The sequence below is a fragment of the Scomber scombrus genome, chromosome 6 (assembly GCF_963691925.1).
Source record: "Scomber scombrus chromosome 6, fScoSco1.1, whole genome shotgun sequence".
NCBI classification, from domain to species: Eukaryota; Metazoa; Chordata; class Actinopteri; order Scombriformes; family Scombridae; genus Scomber; species Scomber scombrus.
The window spans coordinates 27410317-27433667 of NC_084975.1; the positions used below are offsets into that span (position 1 = coordinate 27410317).

The 23351-nt window shown below is 38.9% G+C and overlaps 1 protein-coding gene across 1 annotated transcript; it reads left to right on the forward strand.

Annotated features, from left to right (window-relative positions):
* Positions 1–1793: 1793 nt before the first annotated feature.
* Positions 1794–22799, forward strand: parvaa (parvin, alpha a). Its single transcript, XM_062420187.1, has 13 exons — positions 1794–2067; positions 8186–8275; positions 8588–8658; positions 9189–9291; positions 9752–9892; positions 12815–12930; positions 13133–13191; positions 15494–15513; positions 15606–15667; positions 16975–17043; positions 17220–17321; positions 19451–19523; positions 21778–22799. The coding sequence occupies exons 1-13, from the start codon at positions 1932–1934 to the stop codon at positions 21852–21854; spliced, it is 1119 nt and encodes a 372-aa protein (XP_062276171.1). The 5' UTR covers positions 1794–1931; the 3' UTR covers positions 21855–22799.
* The last annotated feature ends 552 nt before the right edge of the window (positions 22800–23351 follow it).

A 23351-nucleotide genomic window follows, 5' to 3' on the forward strand; every position in this document is an offset into this window, starting at 1 on the left:
TTGCTGAATGCCTCAGTGGTGGTGAGGAGAAGGATGGATAGGAAATGGTAGAAAAGTACTGTAAGGTTCAGTACAAATCTGGAAAATGTGGTGAGAATGGACATTTTATAAAAGTATAGGTGTATATTTACCCTAAAGAATAGCTTGAGGTTTTGTTTGGTCTCACACTGTGCTGGTATGCTGAGCTCAGAGAGGTAGAATGAAAATAGAGCGCATCTTTGAAACCGAGCTACTAACGTCCTGACAGCCATGAGGCCTTATAACATCTCTGCCATGAAGGTTATTTGACCTCTCTCTAAGAAGTGTAATTGCTCATGACCTGGATGTACAGTATGCTAAACCACTTCTAATAATGTGACTGCCTTTTAAGTATATGCACACCTCATTAAGCAAACTGCCTGCCTAATCAACAGCTGCTTTATGTGGCAGCTTTCCTTAACGCAGGAATGGTTTGTTATTACTCTAACACTGTATACCCTCACTGGATATCACACGCTATGACTTCACACTTTTCCTGAAGTGTCAGTGTTTTCGCACAGCGTGAATTGTTTTAAATTTATTTCCAGAGATGTGCTGTGTGTAATTCATTGTTAGTCACTTACACATGTGAGTTGAAAGATCCGTTGTTAAATATTTTAAGGGTTTTTTTCACTTGCGCTGGAACACTATCAAATAAAATTCAGTTGTATTTACACCCAGACACAAATGTACACAGGATAATTGTAGTCAGCTGGTAAGATGGACTTCTGCCAGGTGGCTTAAAATTTCACATTTTTACTCTTGAGTTACCTGCTTTCACTGAAGCAACATAATACAACACTGTTGAAACTTTAATGCATGTTGCACATCTGGCCATACCCCATTCGGCACCTGGCGTGACATCATCAACTGGGGGGGCATGGCCTGAGACGCAACACACCTGAAACATTTGAATTCCTAGAGAGTGGTTGTCTATCCTGATTGAGTCTGTGAATAACTACTGTCAGTAAAAATGTGATTGTTTTGTTTTACCGCAGGTTTTAACCTAACGCTTATGGGCTGCTGTAGAGTTACCTCTGATGCCCATCATGAGAAGATGAATCATTTGTTTACATGTGTTTTTATCCCAGGACAAGCAACTATTCTTACTATTTGGTTCCTGGGCTTTAAATGTTGTATGTTTTGTGTTGTAAATAAACAAACACTGTATTCAGAATAAGTTCTGTTATCATGATTAAAACAAACTGCAAATTGATGTGTTATGTTTCTATATTTTTGGTTTAATGCTGCTTCGTGTCTTTTTTAATTGAGAAGAGACTTTAATAAAAATGAATTTAAAATGTTTCACCTTAAGATGTCTTCATTTTGTTTTTCAGAGAGGTTTGAGTAAACTATATCTATTGTAGCATGGGCACACCATCAGTCTTTATGTTGCACAGCACACACAAGTTAAATAGAAATTGTATCAGAATGGACAATTTATTGCTTAGTGAGTTAAGTTGGGGTTTTTTCATACATTTTTGCATCAATTTATTTAATTTATGCGTCGGCATAATGTGGCCTCTGACCTCGAATAACATTTAAAAAAATGTCCCACAGTGAAAATTTAAGCGCTTAATGTATGCAGCCCAGTGTGGGTTACATGTTTATTTCCACCTTTAGCGCCCCATCCCTCTCCTCCTAGTGCCCCGCAGCCAGCAGCCCGACCGCCGAGCCAGCCAAACCCTCCTCCCGCGGCCTGCCCTCAGCCTCCGCTCGCGGTCCTCCTCCAGAGAAGGAGGGGCCAGTCACTCCAGCCAACTTCGGGAGAAAATGTCTGGAATTCCGTTTCCGCTTTAGGGAGTGGACGGTGATTTTTTTTTTTTTCCTATTTACGAACCAACTTTTATTCCCACGGCAACTCCGATAGTTTTAAGCTAACTTTTCCTGGATTTTTAAACATCGTAACGACGATGGCCTCCTCACCTCAGAAGTCCCCTTCCTCTCCGAAATCTCCAACACCTAAATCCCCGTCTTCCAGAAAAAAAGACGACTCTTTCCTGGGAAAACTTGGTGGAACTTTGGCGAGAAGGAAAAAGGCAAAAGAAGGTAAACGGCAAAAGTTAGCAAAACAACGAGCAAAAAACTAGCAGAACGGTGGCAGGTTTCGCGCCACTCTGCTGTTTTTACGAGAAGAATATCACTTTATAACTTTTAATAGAACGATAATTTCACCTCGTAGACAACAGCAGCGCGAGATTAATTCCTGACAACTACTGCGCACACGACTTTTAAACAACCAACACATTTAACACCGATTTACACTTTAAATTAAGCTTTAAACACTATTTAACCACATGAATTATCAGCAGCGTGTGTTTGCTTGTGTGTGTTTTTGGTGGCCGCGGGCTGTCTGTCTGTCTCCATGTAAGGTATCAAACCCGCTACTAGTGTAATATGTGAGGAATGAGGCACAAGTAAACACAGGCCCGTCACACACTGAGGCAACCTCCTGCTCTTACTAACCCTGTGCCAGTCTGAACAGCAGCAGCAGGAACATACTTGTCTTTAAACAAAAGGACAATATGCAACAGTAGCAGCACATACAAGTGACATTTAAATTACAAACATACACTAAGGTCTTAATGTCTGAGAGCACTTTCCCATTGACATTAAGACCTTATTGTATGTTTGTAATTTAAATCTCACTTGTATGTGCTGCTACTGTTGCATATTATTACATTAAAATGAATGTGAAATATTTAAAAGACAGTTACAAAAAATAAATAAACTAGAGTGCACGTATACACACACAATATAAACATATTCAGTCAGAGGTTTGAGTGGAAAAAGAGTCATAATGTTTTAATAGTTTATTACTTTTTTGTTGTTTTAATTAAGGCCTGACCAATACTGGATTTTAGGGGCGGAAGCCAGTACTGATATTAGGGAACAAAACAATTCTGATATCAATATATCGGCTGATAATGTTATATGTAAAGAATAAATACATTAAAAAAAATGTGATTATTACATAATCACATTTTTTTGCAGTGGTCCCTCAAATGTGGTTAACAAATACTTGTGACAAAGATATGCAATGGATTTTGATATATTACAGTTTAACAATAAACTTTATTGTATGAAATGACATTAGTGAACCAAAATAGTAAACTTAATAAAAAATTGTAAATTTGATAATTATAATAAGCTATGAATAAAAAAACAAACAGAGCAAAAAACAACATACATATATTAAACTTGAATTAAGAAAAAGGATCAGATATACATAAAATACTGCCTATATAACTTTTAAAAGTTTAAAAAATATCAACATTAATGCCGAAACCAAAATATCTGTGATTACTCAATATCGGCCCATAATATTGTCTGACTGATATATCGGTCGGGCTTTAGTTTTAATAAACTGAGATTTAAGTAGGGAACTTATATATGATTAATGACATTAATGTGATGTTCAGGAGCCTAATGATGATCATAGTAACACATAATATCTTTAAGATTAAAACAGTAGGCAGAGTTTGCAGCTTTAAAAAAGTGAGACTCTAGATCTGTCCAAAATTGTTGAAAGATATCACAATCAAATGTCTATAAACTTAGAAGTAAGACAGTTAGCAGGGTATGTTTAATACACAATTATGAAATGTACTTCCTCAGCCTTGTTTGGAATACAGTAGCTACTTCTAAAGTAAGAGCCGAGCCCTCCTCCAGCTTCTGTTCTCAGTCTGACACCTCTAGGAAAACTTGCCTCTAGGTACAGTTTTATTCTTTCTTTGAAAAGTTTGGTGAATATGCTTATTGTTAAACATCAATAATCATTTATATTATTCTCACCATACTTAAGTGGCTTTTCACAATATCAATTATTCATTTTCAAAATATTACGAGCTAAAGAATTAAACTTCAATATATCTCATTGGGGAGGTTGCTATCGACAGCACGGTCAGAGGTCAGGGTCCGCGGCTCTGGAGGGTTCACCATCACTTCCTTTCACCCCACCTCCCTCTGTAATAGTCCATAAACCTCGCTGCGTTGCATTTTAACTACCAAGAATGTGCTATAAATAAGAATACTCCAAAAGCCTCTTTTTAAATGTTCGGTTCAGTTTACAGCTGCGCAAGGGTCGCTTTGGAAATCCGCTCGGCTTCAGCGAGCCTGACATTCATTGCTAAAGGCCAGGTTTTATCATGGAATGAGAAAGGTCTCTTTCAATTGGATGATTACTTTATGTCATTCAGGGTTACCATTGCACAGCTGAGCCCCATTTTTTATGTCGTCTGCATGCAATCACATTACATTCATACCAGCTCCACACACACACACACATATACATATATGCTCTGAGTGCGCTGTGTAGGATGTCTGCAGTGTGTTCTATGATTTGATGGGAAAAAAGTGGGCTTGTTGCACTTGTGTTGATCATTGATTAAATTTGAGTCCCTGTGACATTCATGGCAGAACGATAGTAACTGCCAGATAAGAGAGAAGAGAAAAAAGGGGGGGAGTTAAGATGAGAATGGGAATCATATAGGATGAGGATGAGATGGTATGAAGAGAACCGAGAGAGAGAAGGTCAAGAGGTTCGACATAGCTCTGCCCAGATGAACACTAGCTCTGCTTTGTGAACACAGCACAAGCAGGAAATACATGCACAATTCTAAATCCTCTGTGAAAATAGAGCCGATACAGACTTAGGGTCAGGTGTGGCGGTATAGACTTGCGAGGATGAGCTGCAGGGGAGACGGCTGGTCCTGGTAGCAAGGAGAGGATGCTCGAGACTGGGGGGACGGAGGCAGACAGACATGGGCTGTGGAGCGCTCTGCCCACCAGGTAGGAGACGACAGCGACACGCGCTCCGTCTGTCCTCGCATGCAGACGTCGCTCAGAAAGCATGTTGACGTGGCTTTTTGTTGTTAGCCTTATTTAGCCAAGTAGACACAGATACGTAGTCTCATTTACAGCACGGAGGGGGGAGGGGGGAGGAGTGATACGCAGTGAGCCCCACGGTGCAGGACACCGAGGACGCTTTGAATCAAATTTGCACTGAGCGAGTAAAGAGTGTTAATGTAGGTGAACGTGTTTCTTAAGAGTGGATCTGATGCTAACAATATAATAATAACAGTCTTGACATCCCAGTATGAATAGCAGGAAGTGAGTTGGCTGAGTTAATAAGCTTGCACATGAATCTTAGCCACCGTACTTCCTCACCTTCATCACCCAGCCCAGCTTTCTACATACTTGCTTGTCTTTAAACAGCACAAGTGACAGTAATGAAGGATTGTGTTAATTGGTATGGTGTTATTATATAGCAGCTATACCCCCCTAACTGAGTGTGTGAACTGACAGCAGCTATTAAAGGCTTTCATTTCCCCCTTTTTATGCAGCTCATTCTACTGAAGCAGTGATCTATTGTTCATTTTTGTTCTCTCTTGTGAAAGTGATCCAAGATACAATATTTGGCTCTCATTTGGGATTCCCATAACCTTAAGTGACACTTTTTTTCCCTGAGTTTGTCTTAAAACAATAGTCAGGTCCTGTAATTTAATCCTCTTGTTCATACTGGCCAGTTAGAGATCAGTTCGTCTAATTGGCCAGTTTCGGTGGAGGTGATGGAAATCTTACAGCTAATATGAGGCTCCAGCGCTACAAAGTCCTCTCAGTGTTAATATCCCTGGAAAGAAAAGCTGTCTATGGAGACACAAAGAGGGAATTGTAGTCTCTTGGAAGCCTGTTAGGATCTTATAATGACTAATATGAACAGGCGGAATGATTACAGCTAACAAACTCTGTTTCGATGTCCATCCAGTATGTAACCTTTAGAGATTTTATTAATTGTAGAAGAAATGTGACTACAGTGCATTGAGATACTTAAAAGTGTGGATGATAATGCCAAAGAAATGTTCTAAAAAGATATATGTTATTATTTAATATAATTTTATCAATGAATCGATTAGTTGTTTGGTCCAGAACATGTCAGAACATGTCAATCACTGTTTCCTGCAGCCCAAGAGGAGGTCCTCAAATGTCTTGTTTGTCCACAACAGTCCACAATCAAAGATATTCAGTTTACTGTCAGAGAGGACAAAAGAAACCAGAACATTTTCATATAAGAGAAGCTGGAATCAGACAATTTGGACATTGTTTTCTTTAAAAAGAAGACTCAAAACAATCAATTGTCAAAATAGTTGGTCATTCATTAAATAGTTGGCAACCAATCAATTAATTGTTACAGCTCCACTCAAAACTGTATCAGGGATTACAGATTCATAGAGACAATAATTCTCTATAATCAAAGTAGAATGGGAACTTGAGCTCGACCGTTATATTGATAAGCCGATATTATGGGCCGATATTGACCTGTCACAGATATATCGGTATCGGCTATATGTTGCAGAATTTTACCTTTATTTGATCATTTTAACATGGTTTTTGCTCTGTTTTTTCAATTTATAGTATTCTATAATTATTAAATTCCTGAGATATCATTTCATACAATAAAGCTTCTTGTTAAGTTGAGTGTGAGGGTGATTTTGGTTTCTACCACAATTAGAGAACCAAATGAAACATAGATAGAGGGACATACTGTACACAGAGAAAAACAGTTACAGAGCAGCAGGTAAATGTTCCTTTAATCTACTTTTTGTAACATTTAAAAAAAAAAGAGGAACAGTTTATTGTCAGGTGGAAAAGCCATTCCATAATTTGGTCCCCTTAAATCTAAATTTAACCTCTGCAAGTGAGAACTTTGGGAGGATAAAGATCTGAAGATTGATGAATTGAGTGAGGACGAACCTGTGAATTTGCTTTAAAGTAAGCAAATTCCCTTCACTTGGATGTATCTCATGAATAAAAACACATATTTCAACACATATTGCAATAGAGAAGTAGATGAGATGTGAGACCTGACTCTGCTGCACACAAACAACAAGAGAAGTAATGATTTTGTTCAATTTCATGTGTCGCGCATTTTAACAACTGTCAGAAAAAAAAAGTGAAGCGACTTGTGATGAAGTTGAGTAGAACTGGATATTGTATCTGGTGGATAGAGTGAGGCACGTGTCACTCTATAGGAATATTCTCATACACCCGTGTGTGATGGGATATGTGTGTGTGTGGATTGTGGATGGTGTTGATTAAGAGGATGTTGTTCCAGCGAAGGCAGAGAAAATCCACAGGATGTGCACTCCATGCCCTCAGTGCATAAACACACACGCTCACGCACACACACACACACACACTCATACACTCATACACAGAGAGAGATCAGCAGTGATGAAGCCTCCTCAGGTATCTTACATACTGAGCACTGAGAAGAATGGCATGCTGGGCTTATATAAAGCCCGCTGAGAAGCAGGAAGCAGCACCGGTCTGTGTTTGTCTGACGTCAAGCGGATCTCCGCGGAGGCTCTCCTAATGGTTGTTGGTGGAGTCATGGGAACATTTAGGGAGTCATCCAAACTACTGCTGAAAACTGCCAGCAATTACAGTTCAGAGCCGCGTTTTGTCTCAGCTGATCTGCACTGAGGAGCGATAAGCTTCACAGGAACACATTTAACTAAATGCTCAGCTCATGGTTGAATGAATATTAACTTTTGTGGCTGTACTTGTGCTTTCAGCTCTTTTTTGGACAGTTTAAATAAATTGTGTAAGTTAGTCATTGAGCAAAAAAACTCAAACATTCACAAATTTTAGCTTTTCTCAGTCTTATCATCGCACATAGAATATTTTTAGGTATAAGACTATTGACTGATTGATCGCAGATGAAAGTAATCTATAATTACAATGAACTCAGGCACTGTATTTTATTTTGAGTCAACCTTTAATTACTGATTAGAACATCAAATGTGTATTAATCCACTGCAGAAAATAGTCCCCCAACAAATGCACAATTTACTCCTGTTTGAGTTGCTAAAAACTACAGTGGCCAGCTGTTTTTGGAAATCACAAAACTTCAAAGAAATTTACAATGATCTGTTTTTAAAGATTTAAAGATGAAGACAACTTCAGAAGGAAAGAAGGAGTTTGAGGTTTCATTGGATTTGTTGGCAATATAAATCTAGAACAACGGCAGTCTCGTCCTTTTTAAAAGTCTGCACCAAAATGTAATATTAAATCAAGGAGTTGTAGCTGTGTGTGTGAATGTGCTTGATGTCAACTGCAATTTAAATGAATGCTATATAATGCCTCTTGTGCCTCTTTACCACAGTGTCCGAGCTTCAGGAAGAGGGGATCAATGCCATCAACCTTCCTCTCAGCCCTTCTCACTATGAACTGGACCCTGAGGACACCATGCTGGGTAAACAGCTACACTCACAGACCCTGTTACACATCAAGTGGTAGAGTTTTCACTGAGCATTGAGTACATACTTGATTTTATTATTTCACTTAGTGGTGATAATTATACTGTTTTACACTGTTAGACTAATTAAAGGGCACGCCAAATCAAGTCGTTAGCTGTAACAAATGGTTCATGATGAATGTGTGTACTGTTACATCTTTTACAATACTGAGTCAATGAGAAATGTGTGTTTGTGTACAATCTGTCATGTCTTACCAATGTTCCTCACTTTAGCTTTAAACTTTTATCCCATTTCTACTCATCCATTAGAGGAGAATGAAGTGCGCACCATGGTGGACCCAAACTCTAAGAATGACCGCAAGCTGCAGGAGCTCATGAAGGTAAGGTTTGACTCTTTTTTTGTGTCAGACTGTTAGAAAGCTCAGATTTGGGCACCGATTTATGTGCCAGCTGGACAGTGGTCCTCAAAATATCGTCGAATCAATACTAGTATGAAAAGTCCAAAAAACCTTGACAGACCTACGCCCGATGGTTTGTTACACAGAACCATCTGAGAAGTCGTCCATGAAAACAGTTTGGAAAAGGGCAGCTACTTCCAAAAATACACATGGCAGGTGATTGGATGAACCATCTGTCTATCACCGTCTTACCTTGTGAGGCAGCTGGATTCTTAACGCCTGACAAGATAAATCCTGCTGCCTTGCAAGCTAATGAATGACCCAGCTGAAGCTCAGATCAGCTCCAGTTCCAATAACATCTGTGAAATGGTTCTATGAGCTGCAATTGCTAAAAAAGTAACAGCTTTCAGTATTTAGTTCTGGTAACCACATCACTAAATGCAAAGGAAGCAATGTAATAAGTTGTCAGTGAGAGTAACACTTCCTCCTTGTCTTATATTCTACCTACGTAGGTTTTGATCGACTGGATAAATGATGTTCTGGTGGGGGAGCGGATCATTGTGAAGGATCTGGCTGAAGATCTGTATGATGGGCAGGTTCTGCAGAAACTATTTGGTAAGGAGTTGAATCTTGGATTTGACAGAGAGGCTAATGATGAAGTTATTAGTTAAACCTAACTAAAATGAATGCAGGTTAACACAACAGTCTTGCAGTAAATCCTACCTTCATGGAGGTTATAACGGTCAGCTTTTGCTGGAAATGTAGTTTGAGAGGTGTTGAATCAACTTTATGGAGACTGTAATTGGTGTTAAACTGAGAGGTCCCCTTCTCACCCATTCAGATATCTTATTTTAAGAAAGTAGATTATAGGCCTGTCATATACTGGTTGATACTGACTGACATAGTTTCAAGTGTGTTTTAACAACGCTGTGTGAAGCATCTAAAATTGAACAATTTGCATGATGTAGGTGGTGTATTAGATTTTGAAATCTGGATCTCTGCATTATCCAACACACTTTCCTTTCTTTGTTAGTCATTCATCTTAATGATATTCATGTGTGTGTTTGTGCTTCAGAAAAGCTTGAAGGTGAGAAACTCAACGTGGCAGAGGTCACCCAGTCAGAGATCGCCCAGAAACAGAAGCTGCAGACTGTTTTAGAACGCATCAACGACTCGCTCAAACTCTCCACCAGAAACATTCGCTGGAATGTTGACTGTAAGTAACCTGACGCTGCTAATACAACATATATGTTGTTTTTCACTTACTTTAAACACTCAATTAATATCGTTTACATACTGTCTTCTCCCTAACATACTTTTAAATTCAGATATCTTGATCTTAACAATGTTTGCTGCTACAATACAGGAATTTTGGTCTTGTTCCATTAGTTTTCCTCTTTAAAAAATCAGATTGTTGAAACAGTGATCTGTGATGCTCCTCGTCCATTTTTTCTGTAGCTTGCATAGCAAGCCGCTAAAAGAAGAGAGCTGGCATCGAGTCACAACAGCATGATAAAGATCTGTCATCCCTGCATCACCCAGCATAGATCAGCAGCGATTAAAGATCAGACCTGCATGCCATAAACTAACCACAGAAAGAAAAACAGTGATAGGTTTGTTGAGTATACTGTATCTTTAGGATTTACATGTAGGGACTTAAATATATGCACATATTACTTAAATTAAATTGTTATTTAAATTATGTCCAGTATGCTTTGAAAATGAAAGACAAAAAAAGAGAGTCCTTCAAATAGAAGCGGAAACTCTGCATTTTAATGAACTCTTAGCATTTAAACGAGCTCTGTATGGAAATCATCAGTGTACACGAGGAAGTGGAATTAGCAACTGATTCCAAAGCAGCATTAGAGCAGATTATATCAGCTGACATTATCTTATTGCAGATACATATAACATATATACGTCAGCAGATACGAAACAAGCAATCCGCAGTATAGAAATGTTGAAGTAATTTAGACACAGTGTCTCAATTACATGCTGTCGTTTGTCCAGCAGGGAGCACTGACAAGTTAGTTTCTCAGCTGCAGCGTGTGTGTCCTTGTCACAAGACTCATTTAAGATATCTCTATTAAAATATACAATATATTGGTTTTTAAATACTTAGATAAATCTCTAAAAAGTCCTTATTTGTTATGTATAATTTTAATTAAAAAAGGCAGCCACATAAAACTTTGAATAGTTATAAAATATATCTAAGTATCTATTAATTGTTTTGAAGCGTCCTTCATGCTCTTGAAACTAGAATACAAAATGATGAAATGCTCACAGATTGGCAGCACTCTAATTGGCTAATAATATTAATCCTCATTTGATGTAGGTGTGTCAGCTCGGTTCATGTAATTTAAACCTGTTGTAATATGTTTAAATGAGTAACATCTGTGGCCGTGTTCATTTACGGGATAATAATACATTTCAGACGGAAAGTCGCACTAATAACGTACAATAGTATTTTTTTGTAGATCTACATTTTAGATCTAGTAAATCAAGCTCTCAGCATGAGTTAAGACCTCTACTGTAACGGATTTATGTCAGGATGGATTGAATTTATATGCTTCTTTCAGATCTGGAACAGCGAATATAGCCATGCATGTCAACAGAGCTCTTCACCTCTCCTTCGACGGCACTCCACTTTATCTGGGAGTAATGACAATGACTATAAGGCTCCCAGCTCATCGAGCCTTTTATTTACATCATTAAGTGTAGCATACATAAATGTGAGATGCAAGAGAACGAGAGAGAGAAAGAGAGGAGAGGGCTTTAGAGTAGATTTACCGTAGGAGTAAGGTAGAGAAACAGATTTCATGGTAGAGGCGCACAGAAAAGGTTTAAGATGACGAACACAATAGATTGTTGTGAGAGTACTGCGCTATAGAGAGGCTGTATCGAATGAGTTTATTTCAGACCAAATAATAAGAAATTCTTAAATGCAGCTTCGGTAAAGGTTTGTCCTTGAAGTTCTATTCGTCTGAGATGTCTTCAAAAATGCTAAAGAGCTCGGTGAATAACGTGGAATGTAATTGATTTTGCTGCCCTTTTATTTCAGGAGCTTTCTTTTAATCAATTCACTTTTATTTGTCCCTACTTTCACCCCCCCCCCCCCCGGTCCCCCCTTCCAAAAAGCTCAGAGAAACACTCGCTCCTGATGTAACTTATTAGTATCCTCTTATGCAGCGAGGATCTAATAGGTTTTATGAAGGCTTTTAGCTTGCTCTCTGTCATTTGCCATTGCCGTGGGGGTACAATCAAAGGCTTGCTTTAGACACTTAATTGATCCTGATTGTTTTGTGTATCCAAAGGTAAATCCTATTTGTTCAGTCTCATGGTTCGGCTGACTAAAGACACGCTCGCTCAGTATGTCTGACTGAACAGGCTCTTTATGTTTGACTGTATGCTGCAGCAACTCGCCAGAATATAACACAATTGTCCTGTCTTTTGTGTCCTAAAAAAACGTATATTTATGTGGGGTTTAAAACATTTTTTTTTTAATATGACTTCAAGGTAACTTTTGGCATGTTGTGTTTGTGTTTACCATCGAAGGCACGTGACCTTGCCACATAAAACGTTTGATTCTAAATTCTCAGAAGGGATTGGAAATAATCGAAAATATGTGGTTTGTTATTTGGCAGACTAAAGCCTAGAACGAGGTATTCACACAGTGTTAATTAAAACAATAAAAAAGATAAAGAACATAAAACTGTAATTATGTGATTTAAAGAACCCCAATAAATGGATTTGAGACATTTCAGACATTGTAACCCTCTTGTTGTCCGCGGGTCAATTTTGACCCGAGAGGACATCGGGTGTTAACTCAAAAATGAGGTATAGCTTCTTTTAAATGAGGCCTATTGACCATCATTTACAAAGATTTGTGGTAATAGGTTGGAATGAAGTTGGCTAAAAAGGTCTAACACAAAATTGGGTGATAATTTATGTTTCATAAACAGTCAAAGCAAAAGGGATCAGTTTTGACCCAGGGCGACAAAAGTTGCACAGTCGACAGGAAGACACGAGGAGGGTTAATGAAACAGTTTCTGTACACTTTGATAAAGCAGTAAACAGCAGATATGTGGAGAAAGTTTAATAATGTTGATTGCACACGCTTGTCTTTCCCCTACATTAGCGGTTCATGCCAAGAGTATAGTTGCCATCCTGCACCTGCTGGTGGCGCTGTCACAACACTTCAGAGCACCGATCAGATTGCCAGATCACGTTTCTATCCAAGTAGTGGTCGTCCAGGTGAGAGTAACATTGGTTTTGAAGGCCGTCTAGTGTGCATATTCAGTATGTGAAATGTTTAGTTTTCTTAGTGAGAATGTGAGTTTTTGTAACTCCTCATTGCTTGAATTCTTTCTTCTTCTTTTTTTTACATACAAATCATGTTCAGTAGAATAAAAAAAACCCATGCATTTACATCACCCTCCCTTTTCATGTCTTTCAGAAAAGAGAGGGCATCCTTCAATCCAGACAAATACAAGAGGAAATCACTGGCAACACAGAGTAAGTTGGCCTATTTTTACACCTCACCAGGCATGTGTTGCATTTAAATGCAGTGTTGACAGACATTAGTGCTGGTGCAAAATAAAACGTCTGGTAGTAACTCCGTGTGAAACCTTGAATTTACATTAACAAACTCACATGCTGTTTTAAAGATCTTTTGAGTATTTTTCTTCCGTGACAAAATCACACATCCTTTAAAATGGTCGATTTACCTTGCTTGCCTAATTGAAACACTCGTATCCATGTATGAATTATTAATAGATCGCACACATAAAAACATCAAAGCGAAAACACTTATTTTCAATGTGACAGTTTGAGCAAATGAAAGCTGTGTTTTTTGGCTGCGTTCAAGAAGAGCCTTTGGATCTGGGTCAGCCTTCACGAAATATGTGAAGACTGTCCCAGATCCAAATAACACATCAAGTGCTGGGCATAGTTACTGACCATGCTGGTGGCATGACTTTAAGGATGGCAGTGTTAGTCTGTTGGTTTGGTCCAGATTAAAATATCTCAAGAATTCTAAGATGGATTGCCACAAAATCTGTCACTGACATTCATGTTTCCCCAGTGGATGAGCCCTTAAATACATCAGCATGTTCGCAATGTCAGTCTGGGCATATTAGCACGCTATTCAATTCTCGTGCCAACAATACCTTGATTTTGGTACTTTCTATTGGTTTAACAAATGTTAAATGTGTAAAGATAAGCAGCCATACAGGAACCCTATCAAAATAAAATACAATTTAAAACAAAAGTGGGAATCTCAGCAAGAATTTGGCTTTCATCAGTGCATGAGGTGGCAAAATTGGCGCCTTTAATCTTTGGCTCAATTTTATTTCACGCAGAAGAAATTCGCAGAAGGTTCTCTGGCCAAATGCAACATACCTCCTTGCAGTAGTCCAGGTTGGACTTCAACTCACTCTCCAGCTAGCTGCTAGCAACTGTTGATTTCCCAGCATGTAAAGCACACCTGGCACACCAAACTTGTCGAGTACAGCTTGTTTACCAGAGTCCATCTCCTGAAAGGGTCTCGTCACAGCTGTTTTACGATTGCTGTGTTTAAATCTGCCCAAATCAATCACACCAAGGACCAAAATAAACTGGACTAAACATTCAGTCTTGAATATGACCCAACACATTCGAGTCGGTACCACAAGAATTGAGGTTTGATACTCAGCCGTACACGACCGCCTGTTCATAGAATTCACAGCTGCAGTGTGACTTGAAACCAAAAACCTGGTACGTCTTCCCTCTGCAAACACAACCATCACACAGCTTTAAATAGACTTTTCCTTTTACATCTACAAGAAATATTGTGCAATTGTTAACAGACGACCATTGTATCTGAACAAGAGATGTGATGGCACCTTTAGCTGAAGAATTACTATTGAAATCACACACACACACACACACACACACACACACACACACACACACACACAAGCTCTCACACACTTCCCGCTCGCTGTGAGGCTGTCCTGCAGCCTGACAGCAGCGGCAAGGGAGATAACAGCAGGCCAGCACACACATTTTGTCATGGTAGATAGATACACTGTTAATAACACACACACACACACGCACGCCAAGGCTCTCACACACACTCACACGGTCACAGTGGAAATATGGTTATTACCACACCACCAGGACCGTTGCCCAGACCTGCCTGCGTTTGCCATCACAGATTACACCATGAACATGTGTGTGTGTTATAGTGTGTGTCTGTGTGTGTGTGTGTGTGTCAGCGCCTGCCATTTCTTGCTGGCCTGCCCGCTGCGATATCTCTTCCTCGGGGACACTCACACTGCAGCGTCTCCCTCCCTCCAAAAACCACCTGACCCTTTCCAACAACAATATCCTCCAAAGTGCTAACATTGTAATAATAGACAAGAGAGGCCCTCCATTCCCATAGAAAAGGCTCCATGTACACTGCGGCACGTTTTCATTCATTGTATTAATACCCAGCAGTAATGTTGTGCTGTTGAGATTATTACATTGTGCTATAGTATGTGGTCATTGTGAAGGTCCCAGCGATGATACCCAGGTTATTTGAATACCCCCGAGGTACACCTGTGTTTATTGTTAATCAAATTATGATACCACAACTACGTCTATTGTTGACGCTCATTTCTGAGACATAATCCTTCCATCCTCCACATTCCTTTGTGATTGAATTGGAAGCACTCGTTTTTCATTATCTCGTGTTTTCTATGAATATTCAAGTGTGAAATTGTCAATAAGCAGAAGCAGACCTCTGATTTGTGCATCTGACGTATTGGTTTTTTTTTTGTGTCCTTTTTCGCAGAGCTTTCTCTGGCAGACACGGTATGTATTTATGAAAGAAGATTCTGTCATCTTTTTTATTTGTTTTATTTGTTTGTTTTATTAATCATTAATTTTTTACGGGTTCTCCACAGAGCGCGACGCCTTCGACACCCTCTTCGACCACGCTCCAGATAAGCTCAATGTTGTCAAAAAGGTACGGAGGCTCTACATTTATCTGCCATGTCTGTCACCACCTTGGGGACCCACTGGAGTAATATCTAAATACATGAAAATGGAAACTATACCCAGGAGAGCCTTTATGAAAACCCCACAGTAGTAGTAGTAGTAGTAAACCTTTATTTATACTCAAGAGATCATTGACAATGACTTTTACACAACTACAAAGACAGAAAACAATAGAAAAATCAAATCAAATCAAAGAGAAAAAGAATAAATTAATAATAATGATAATGATAATAATAATAATAATAATAATAATAATAATAATAATAAATACATAAAATAAAATCCAATCATACAAAGCAATTATAAGTAAATGTTTTTTAAACGTCAAAAAGTGTGTTTAATTTAAGGAAGGGCTGCATTTTGTTTCACCGGTCAGGTGCACTAAAGCTAAAAGTCACTAGATCAGGTTTGGTAAAGTCCATCGGGGTGACGGAGCAGGTCCGAAAGGTAATGAGGTAATTTTCCTATAAGGGTTTTATAGATAAAAAGATACCAGTGAGTATCACAGGACCATCCTACATTACTGTACTGAATAAAACGATGTGTACCATAAACATCTCCAGAAATAAGCCTTAAGGCAGAGTGATAAACAGAATTCAGAGGTTTGAGAGTTGAGGGTTGAAGAGGATGCATGTCTAGAAATGAAATCATCATAGTCCAGCACTGCCTCGACAACCCTCAATAACTAAATGAATCCTGAATTGTTCCAATAGATTGTTATGGTGTGGGTGAAGATTTCGTCACTCATGCTGAGTACAAGTGAATCGTTTTGTCATTCTCATCGCAGACACCAAAAAAAAAAGAAAAATGATTTAAGGTAGATAAGTACCCGTCTTTACATAGAGCTTATAGTGACTGTGTCAGGGACCAGAGGAGACCAGTCAGAGGAATCAGTTACTGCAGTCCAACACACATTTACAAGCTCTAATATCTGTAGGTTACAGTAACCTGGGGACTGTCAGGAAATGCCCAAATCCAGTCAATATAATGTCTCAAAGCAACCTACTTTTTCCTCAAAAGAGTCACTTTTCTTATCGAAATGTGATGATTTAAAAAAAGAAAAGAAAGAATAGTTATCAGTTTGTTCTTGAAATCTCAGATGATCTTTTTTTGTCTGACAGTGACCCTAATGTTCCATCATACCTCCAGACTTTCTGCCACTGTTTAGAGTGCCAAGAAAACTAACCTCCATGTGTAAGAATTGGTGGAATGTCTTGTGTTTGAGATGTCACCAGTTTTGTGATGGATACTTTTCTTTGTGTTTTTTTTTTTCAGACACTGATCACATTTGTGAACAAACATCTGAACAAGCTCAACCTAGAGGTGTCTGAGTTGGACACACAGGTACTTCATTCACACAAGAAGATCATATAGTTAAGCTCTTTGTTGTTGGAATCAGACAATTATATCGTTGTTAATCTCAAATTCTGACAGCAAAAAAAATCCATATTAAGTGATTTTAAGTATGTATTTTAATCTGTCTTTTGTTTCCAAACCTGTCTGCAAATTTTATGTCTCAGTTTGCAGACGGTGTGTATCTGGTGCTGCTGATGGGGCTGCTGGAGGGATACTTTGTGCCACTCTACAACTTCTTCCTCACGCCAGAAAACTTCGACCAAAAGGTAAAAATGTTCGTTAGTGAGTTCACTCGACAAAAATAAGCAGCAAAACTACAGTACTGACATGTGGAAACTGTGTATTTACTCATATTTTGTGAAAAAATATTTAAAAATAGTTTCCACTTCATCTCAGTATATCAGAAATAAACAGTGACTAAAAATAAAAGTGCTGACTCTAGCTTTAAGGATGTTTGGTCGTGGGTTGAACATTGCAGGAATTGAAGCACACCTTTTTTTTTTACTCTTCATATGTGTTCATACAAAGAGCTACAGTTATTTACACTGTTGTTGTGTTGTGGATGGAAACACCAGTTAAACTAAAGCTGACCCGCTGATCATTTCAAATCCAACGAAGAAGCCAAAACAAAAAAGATTCTGAACCTTTTTTTTTCTTTGTTTCCGATTTCTTACATTAATTGTGTTTCCTAGTGAATATAAGACATTTCTTTAAATATCCTTTATCTACATAAATATTAGAGCACTTTCTTGCTGTGTTTTGGACCTGTAGTTGGGAGCTCAACCACATAAACCAATTCAATCTTTTTCTTTTGAAGATCCCTAAAAAACAGGGCCGCGACCCATCTTTAGTCCTGCCCTTATAATTGAAGAAAACACTCTTAAATCAATACTCCATTTCTGAGGAGTCTCATGCACAAGGAGGGGGGGGGTGCAGGACTCTATCCTCTATAGCTTGATAAATGCCATCCGTTCTCCCCAGAGCCCATTCAGTGCGGAGCCATCTCTCCTCTCAGTGGCCTCTGTAGTACTACGGTATTCTGAACAGGCAATCTGCGGAGACACCACAGTAGCCTTTTGTTTGGGTTTTGGCCAGCGGCCCCTGCCAAGCTGCGAAACAGAATGGGCACCGGTGCTACAATGTACACAACTACACGCACACACACACACACACATACACTCACACACACAGATACTCCTGGCCCCGGAAGAACAGGCACCAGCCCCACAGCATCTGTAATCTCCTATTGCACAGGGAAACACTGGAGTGGCTTAGGGGCTCAGCTCTATTACTGCATGTGTGTGTGTGTGTGCGTGCGTGTGTGTGTGTGAGGGCCTCGAGGCCTATCGATGATTCACCAGGGGTGGCCTGTGAAAAAACAGCACAAGGCATCAAGAAAGCGTTCCCGCTCCTGCTCAGTAGATCTCTACTTAAGGCTCATTCTCTTTTCTTTTTTACTGTATTAAATGGCTATGGTTGCGCTTTTTTTTTTTTTTTTTCATTCACACAATAAGCTCTTGTTGGGCAAAGCTTTTAGTACTTCACAGCAGGGCGAGCACACACACACACACACACACACACACACACACACACAGATACAATGAGCAGAGAATAGAAAACATCTTTCAATTATATCTCTCTCCTCTCTCTCTCTCTCTGATTGGTTTTCGTCCTCTCATGCAGGTTTTTTTTTTAATATAATCATTCACAAGTCAGAATTGCGTGGACGTCTTTGTGCTGGTTCCTTCAACAGAACAGATTCTCTGCTCGAGGCCCTCGTCTAAATGTGCTGTGACTAAAGAACGAAATAATTCCACCTTTAAACAGCCACCATTATTTATCACATCTGCCACTATTGTCAGTTTCTTGTAAAAGTGTTACAAACCTCATATTTCCAGCATGTATGTTTCTCCTTCTTCCAGCTGAATAAGGAATGATAATCATATAATAAGTGCTCTCTGCTTACATGTAATCATAGCATCAAAGATTGTACAGTGTTGTTCTGACATGTCAGATCTGTCTGTCAATGCCAGTATCACTTCTCTGGAGTTAGGAGGTTTTTGAGTGGCACCGGTGACATGTATCTATTGATAAATGAGGGAGCAGAGTGTTTGTGCAGCTGCTGAAGGCTTATGGTCTTACAGAACAGAGCCGCGTTGTGTTTGCAGACGCAGGACTGCGGCAGCACGATTGAATGGACCCCGTGCGCTCCGTTTCCACCTTCTCTTATCAGCCAGGAGCTGTGTGTGGAGTTGTATGATTTGTACTTTCCCATCTGTACCTGTGTGTGTGAACTTTATGTTGATTGGACGTCAGCGGTGTTTGCACAGCGGCGAACCCGTCTCCCTTCGGAGTTGTCGCGTCTCCCCTAACAGACTGTTCACTGTCTCCACAGGTGCATAATGTGTCCTTCTCCTTTGAGCTGATGCAGGACGGAGGTCTGGAGAAACCAAAGCCCCGGCCAGAAGGTAGGACGCACATTTACAACAACATTTTTGCCTCATCTTGCACTGTGAATAATGAATATCGAAACAATGAGATGAGTGAAAATGTGCCTGAACAGAGAGAAATATCCTTTAGTCACATTGAAATTTACATTTTAAAGTAGTGTTATGTTATAATTTGCTGGACTCAAACTTTTTAAGACTTTTGGTTGTGGCAAAAGACACATTTTAAAGGTGCAGTTAGCCATGTTTGTATATGAACAGTGAGTCAAAAGACTATATCTGATGTGAGAGGTGACACCTGTAGTGACAAAACCACAGAGAATTATCACCAGACTCTGCAGTTTCTGTAAGCTCTATGGAGCCTTTTGAGAGTTTTTCTGTATACTGTTTTGGTTTTACAACCTGCTACTTTACTGTTTTGTTTCAGTCCAGAGTTGGCACCAGTATTCAGTGAAAAAGCTCTTAGTCCCTTTATACCCTGCATAAAAAGCTGTCTTAAGATAAGATAAGATGAGATATTCCTTTAATAGTCCCACGATGGGGAAATGCACAATATTGTAGCAGCAAAGTGGACTGTAAAAAAGCATCCATAAAAAGAATAAAGAACAATAAATAATAAGAAAGTACAAAAGCAATAAATAAAACAATAGTAGTAAAAAATATAGTAAATAATAGTAACATTATGTACAAAAGTAAATAAGTGATATTGATGTTGAGTGATAATATACCTGAGTTGAGATTGTTATTATTATCTAGATATGATTCAACCCAATTATATTTACACTTGGTATTAATGTGTCTCTGGTGTTCACAGTGAGATCCGATTACATGTCCTGCCTAAAGAACCAGTTTGTAGGATTTAGTGACGTCTAGCAGCGAGGTTGCAGGTTGCAACCAACTGCACAAACCCGAAAGGCCCGCTCTAAAGCCAGTGTTTAGTTTGTCCACTCTGGGCTACTGTAGAAATATGGTGGTGCAACTGTGGCCTCTGTGGAAGGGGGCATACTCCCTATGTAGATATAAAGGGCTCATTCTAAGGTAATAAAAACACAAAGATTCTTAATTTCAGCTGATTGTGCACTAATTAAAACATACTTCTATTCATTCCACTAGATGCCACTAAATTCTACACACTGCACCTTTAAACAAACAAACTCTATTTGTGTGGGTCCAAAGAAACAAACAAACAAAAGTAGTCATCTCATTTTGACTCCATCTAAGAGTGTCTTGAATACCCATAGCTTTCTAGCTAGTAGCTTAGCTTGCTAACTGGCTGCTACCTCGCTGGTTTGGAACCGTTGCGCACGATTACGAATTTCCACCCATGTACTTGTATGTGGATTGACATCGCTATTGGATTTACGCTTGTGTTCAATGCAGTCGCAATGACCACCTGTGGAGGTGGTTTCACCGATGGAATCACAATCTGTCCTCGATGAGTCTTGGGTGCTTTTACACCTGTACTGTCATGTGGTCAAACATCTGACAGCAATCCGATCTCCCAAAATGCATTTAAATGCAAGGTGTAAAGGGGGTCTCTGATAAAACCACTGTACACAAAGTTAGCTAAAGAGGTGCAAACCAAAACAGAGCTGACAAGATATTTAAAAGTGGACAATGTCTGCTTGATTTGTATTTTTTTGGTTACATGTGTGAAACAAACATGTTTAAAACGACAACTTTATAAGTAAAAGAAAATCAATTGATGCAGCTTTAAAAAAAAAAAAAAAAAAAAAAAGGAAGGAAAGTTGAGACAATGGAGAGAGCGTGCCTCCAAACATCTACTAAATATAGAGGACGTTTGTAAAATCAGGCAAACCAGAAGTGATGAACTGAGGTGATTGTGCATGTGTGTTTTTAATATTGGATGTTCTTGATCAACAGGTCATATCCAGAAAAGTGTTGATTTTAATGTTTATAATAATAAAAAAGCCTAGAAAAAGAAAAAGAAAATAACTGAAAATAAACTCAAAGGTTTTAAACATATTTGCAATGTTGTGTCTCAAATGGATTTCCAGTCATCATATTTCAGCATCACAGCACAACAGAATAGCACAAGGACCTAGTGGGTATCTGCTGAATCTTGTTTGCTAAAGAAAATATGGTGGATACACAATAAACCTAACCTTAACCCTAACCCTAACATCACATAAAGCTGTTGAAGGGGCACAAATAGGACAGTTTGCAGTAGCGGCTCTTTTTTATCGGACTTTATAATACACACAAGACCTAAATTGTAACTGATCACACTCTTTTTTTTCTTCTGTTCTTTCAGATATAGTGAACTGTGACCTTAAATCAACCCTGCGCGTCCTCTACAACCTCTTCACCAGGTACAGGAACGTAGACTGAGCGCCACGTTGTAGCAAGAGGGAACACTTTTTTAACCACGGACCACACGCTAAAGCTTCAAACATATGATTTTCATTCTAATCATTGTAGAAATCTGTTGTTTGTTTTTTTTGTAGGAATGCATGCGTCACATTTGTTCCCGCTGGATAATGTACCGCACATAAGTCTTTAACTTGTTTCATACATTGTTCATGTCACCAGCCTAAATGTTTGGCTTTTATTGTAATCCAGGCATTGCCACAAAACCCTACACACATATATTGATGAAATAAGATAGCTACTGTTAATGTTGAGTCATAGAGGTCATCCTATAACTTCTTTTTGTATAGCTATCACGAAGGGCAAATTTTAAGACAAACAACATTTGTATCTTTTAATTACAGAGAAGAAAATGTTAAAACTGTATTTATTGTACATTTTTTTGATACACTCGTTCCTTCCTTCTTCATTTCGTTCTTTCTTCCTTTCTTCCCCAGAGATTTCATGTCTTTGTGTCATTCATAAGTGCCTTTATTTAAACATGTGAACACTGTCCCCAAATGTCTTAACGCTCCAGATTTCCTCTTCACTGAGGAACATTTGAAATATTTGACCAAAGCTTTGTTGTACTCACACTGTAAAACACATAACGGCTTAACTCAGCAGCAGCAGCAGCAGCGGCCACTTAACATGTCTCTCTTTCTTGTTTTTTATGTTTCATGTATCTTGTTTTATACTGAGGTACATCACCTTTATCCTTATAATCACCGCTCTGCAGGACAAATGAAATCTGACTGAATATTTGACACTAATCTGGGCAACAACTTCTATGTAGCGTTCTACTTCCAAGGCAGTCTAATTTCCTCTAACAACAAATGCAATAATGATCAATTGTTCGGGCTGCCAACACATTTTCTATCATGTATCTATTTATGCTTTAACGCATTACGTCCAATAAATTGTTCAGTCCCAGAATGAGGCTGCTTTTTTATTTTACCTCTCAAAGGAAGCAAAGAGGAATGCAACAAAACAAAAATTGGGGTCAGATTGGTTCCAATTTTTACCCGCACAAAAAGACAAGTGAACCTCCACAACAATTTTCTGTTGTGTGTGTGTGTGTGTGTGTGTGTGTGTGTGTGTGTGTGTGTGTGTGTGTGTGTGTGTGTGTGTGTGTGTGTGTGTGTGTGTGTGTGTGTGTGTTTCTAAATTGAGACCCACTGTTGGAAAAGCTGTGTAAATGCTTTTTGAATTGGAGCTGAATGGATTTTTTTTTTCTTTTTACTCATGCATTCCATGGTAGCTTTTTTTTTTTAAAAGTGTGTGTCTGGGGGGGTAATAGTGTGTGTTTGTGCATTGACGTATTATTAATTGTACAGTGGTATTGTAGTATTCTCCAGTGATACCCACACACATTGCAAAGACAGATTCACATTTTCGATTGTGCCCGTTTTTAATTAGTTTTGTGTGAATGAACTTGAGTATGAACCCAGAGAGCCCTGCCTATGTGTGTGTGTGTGT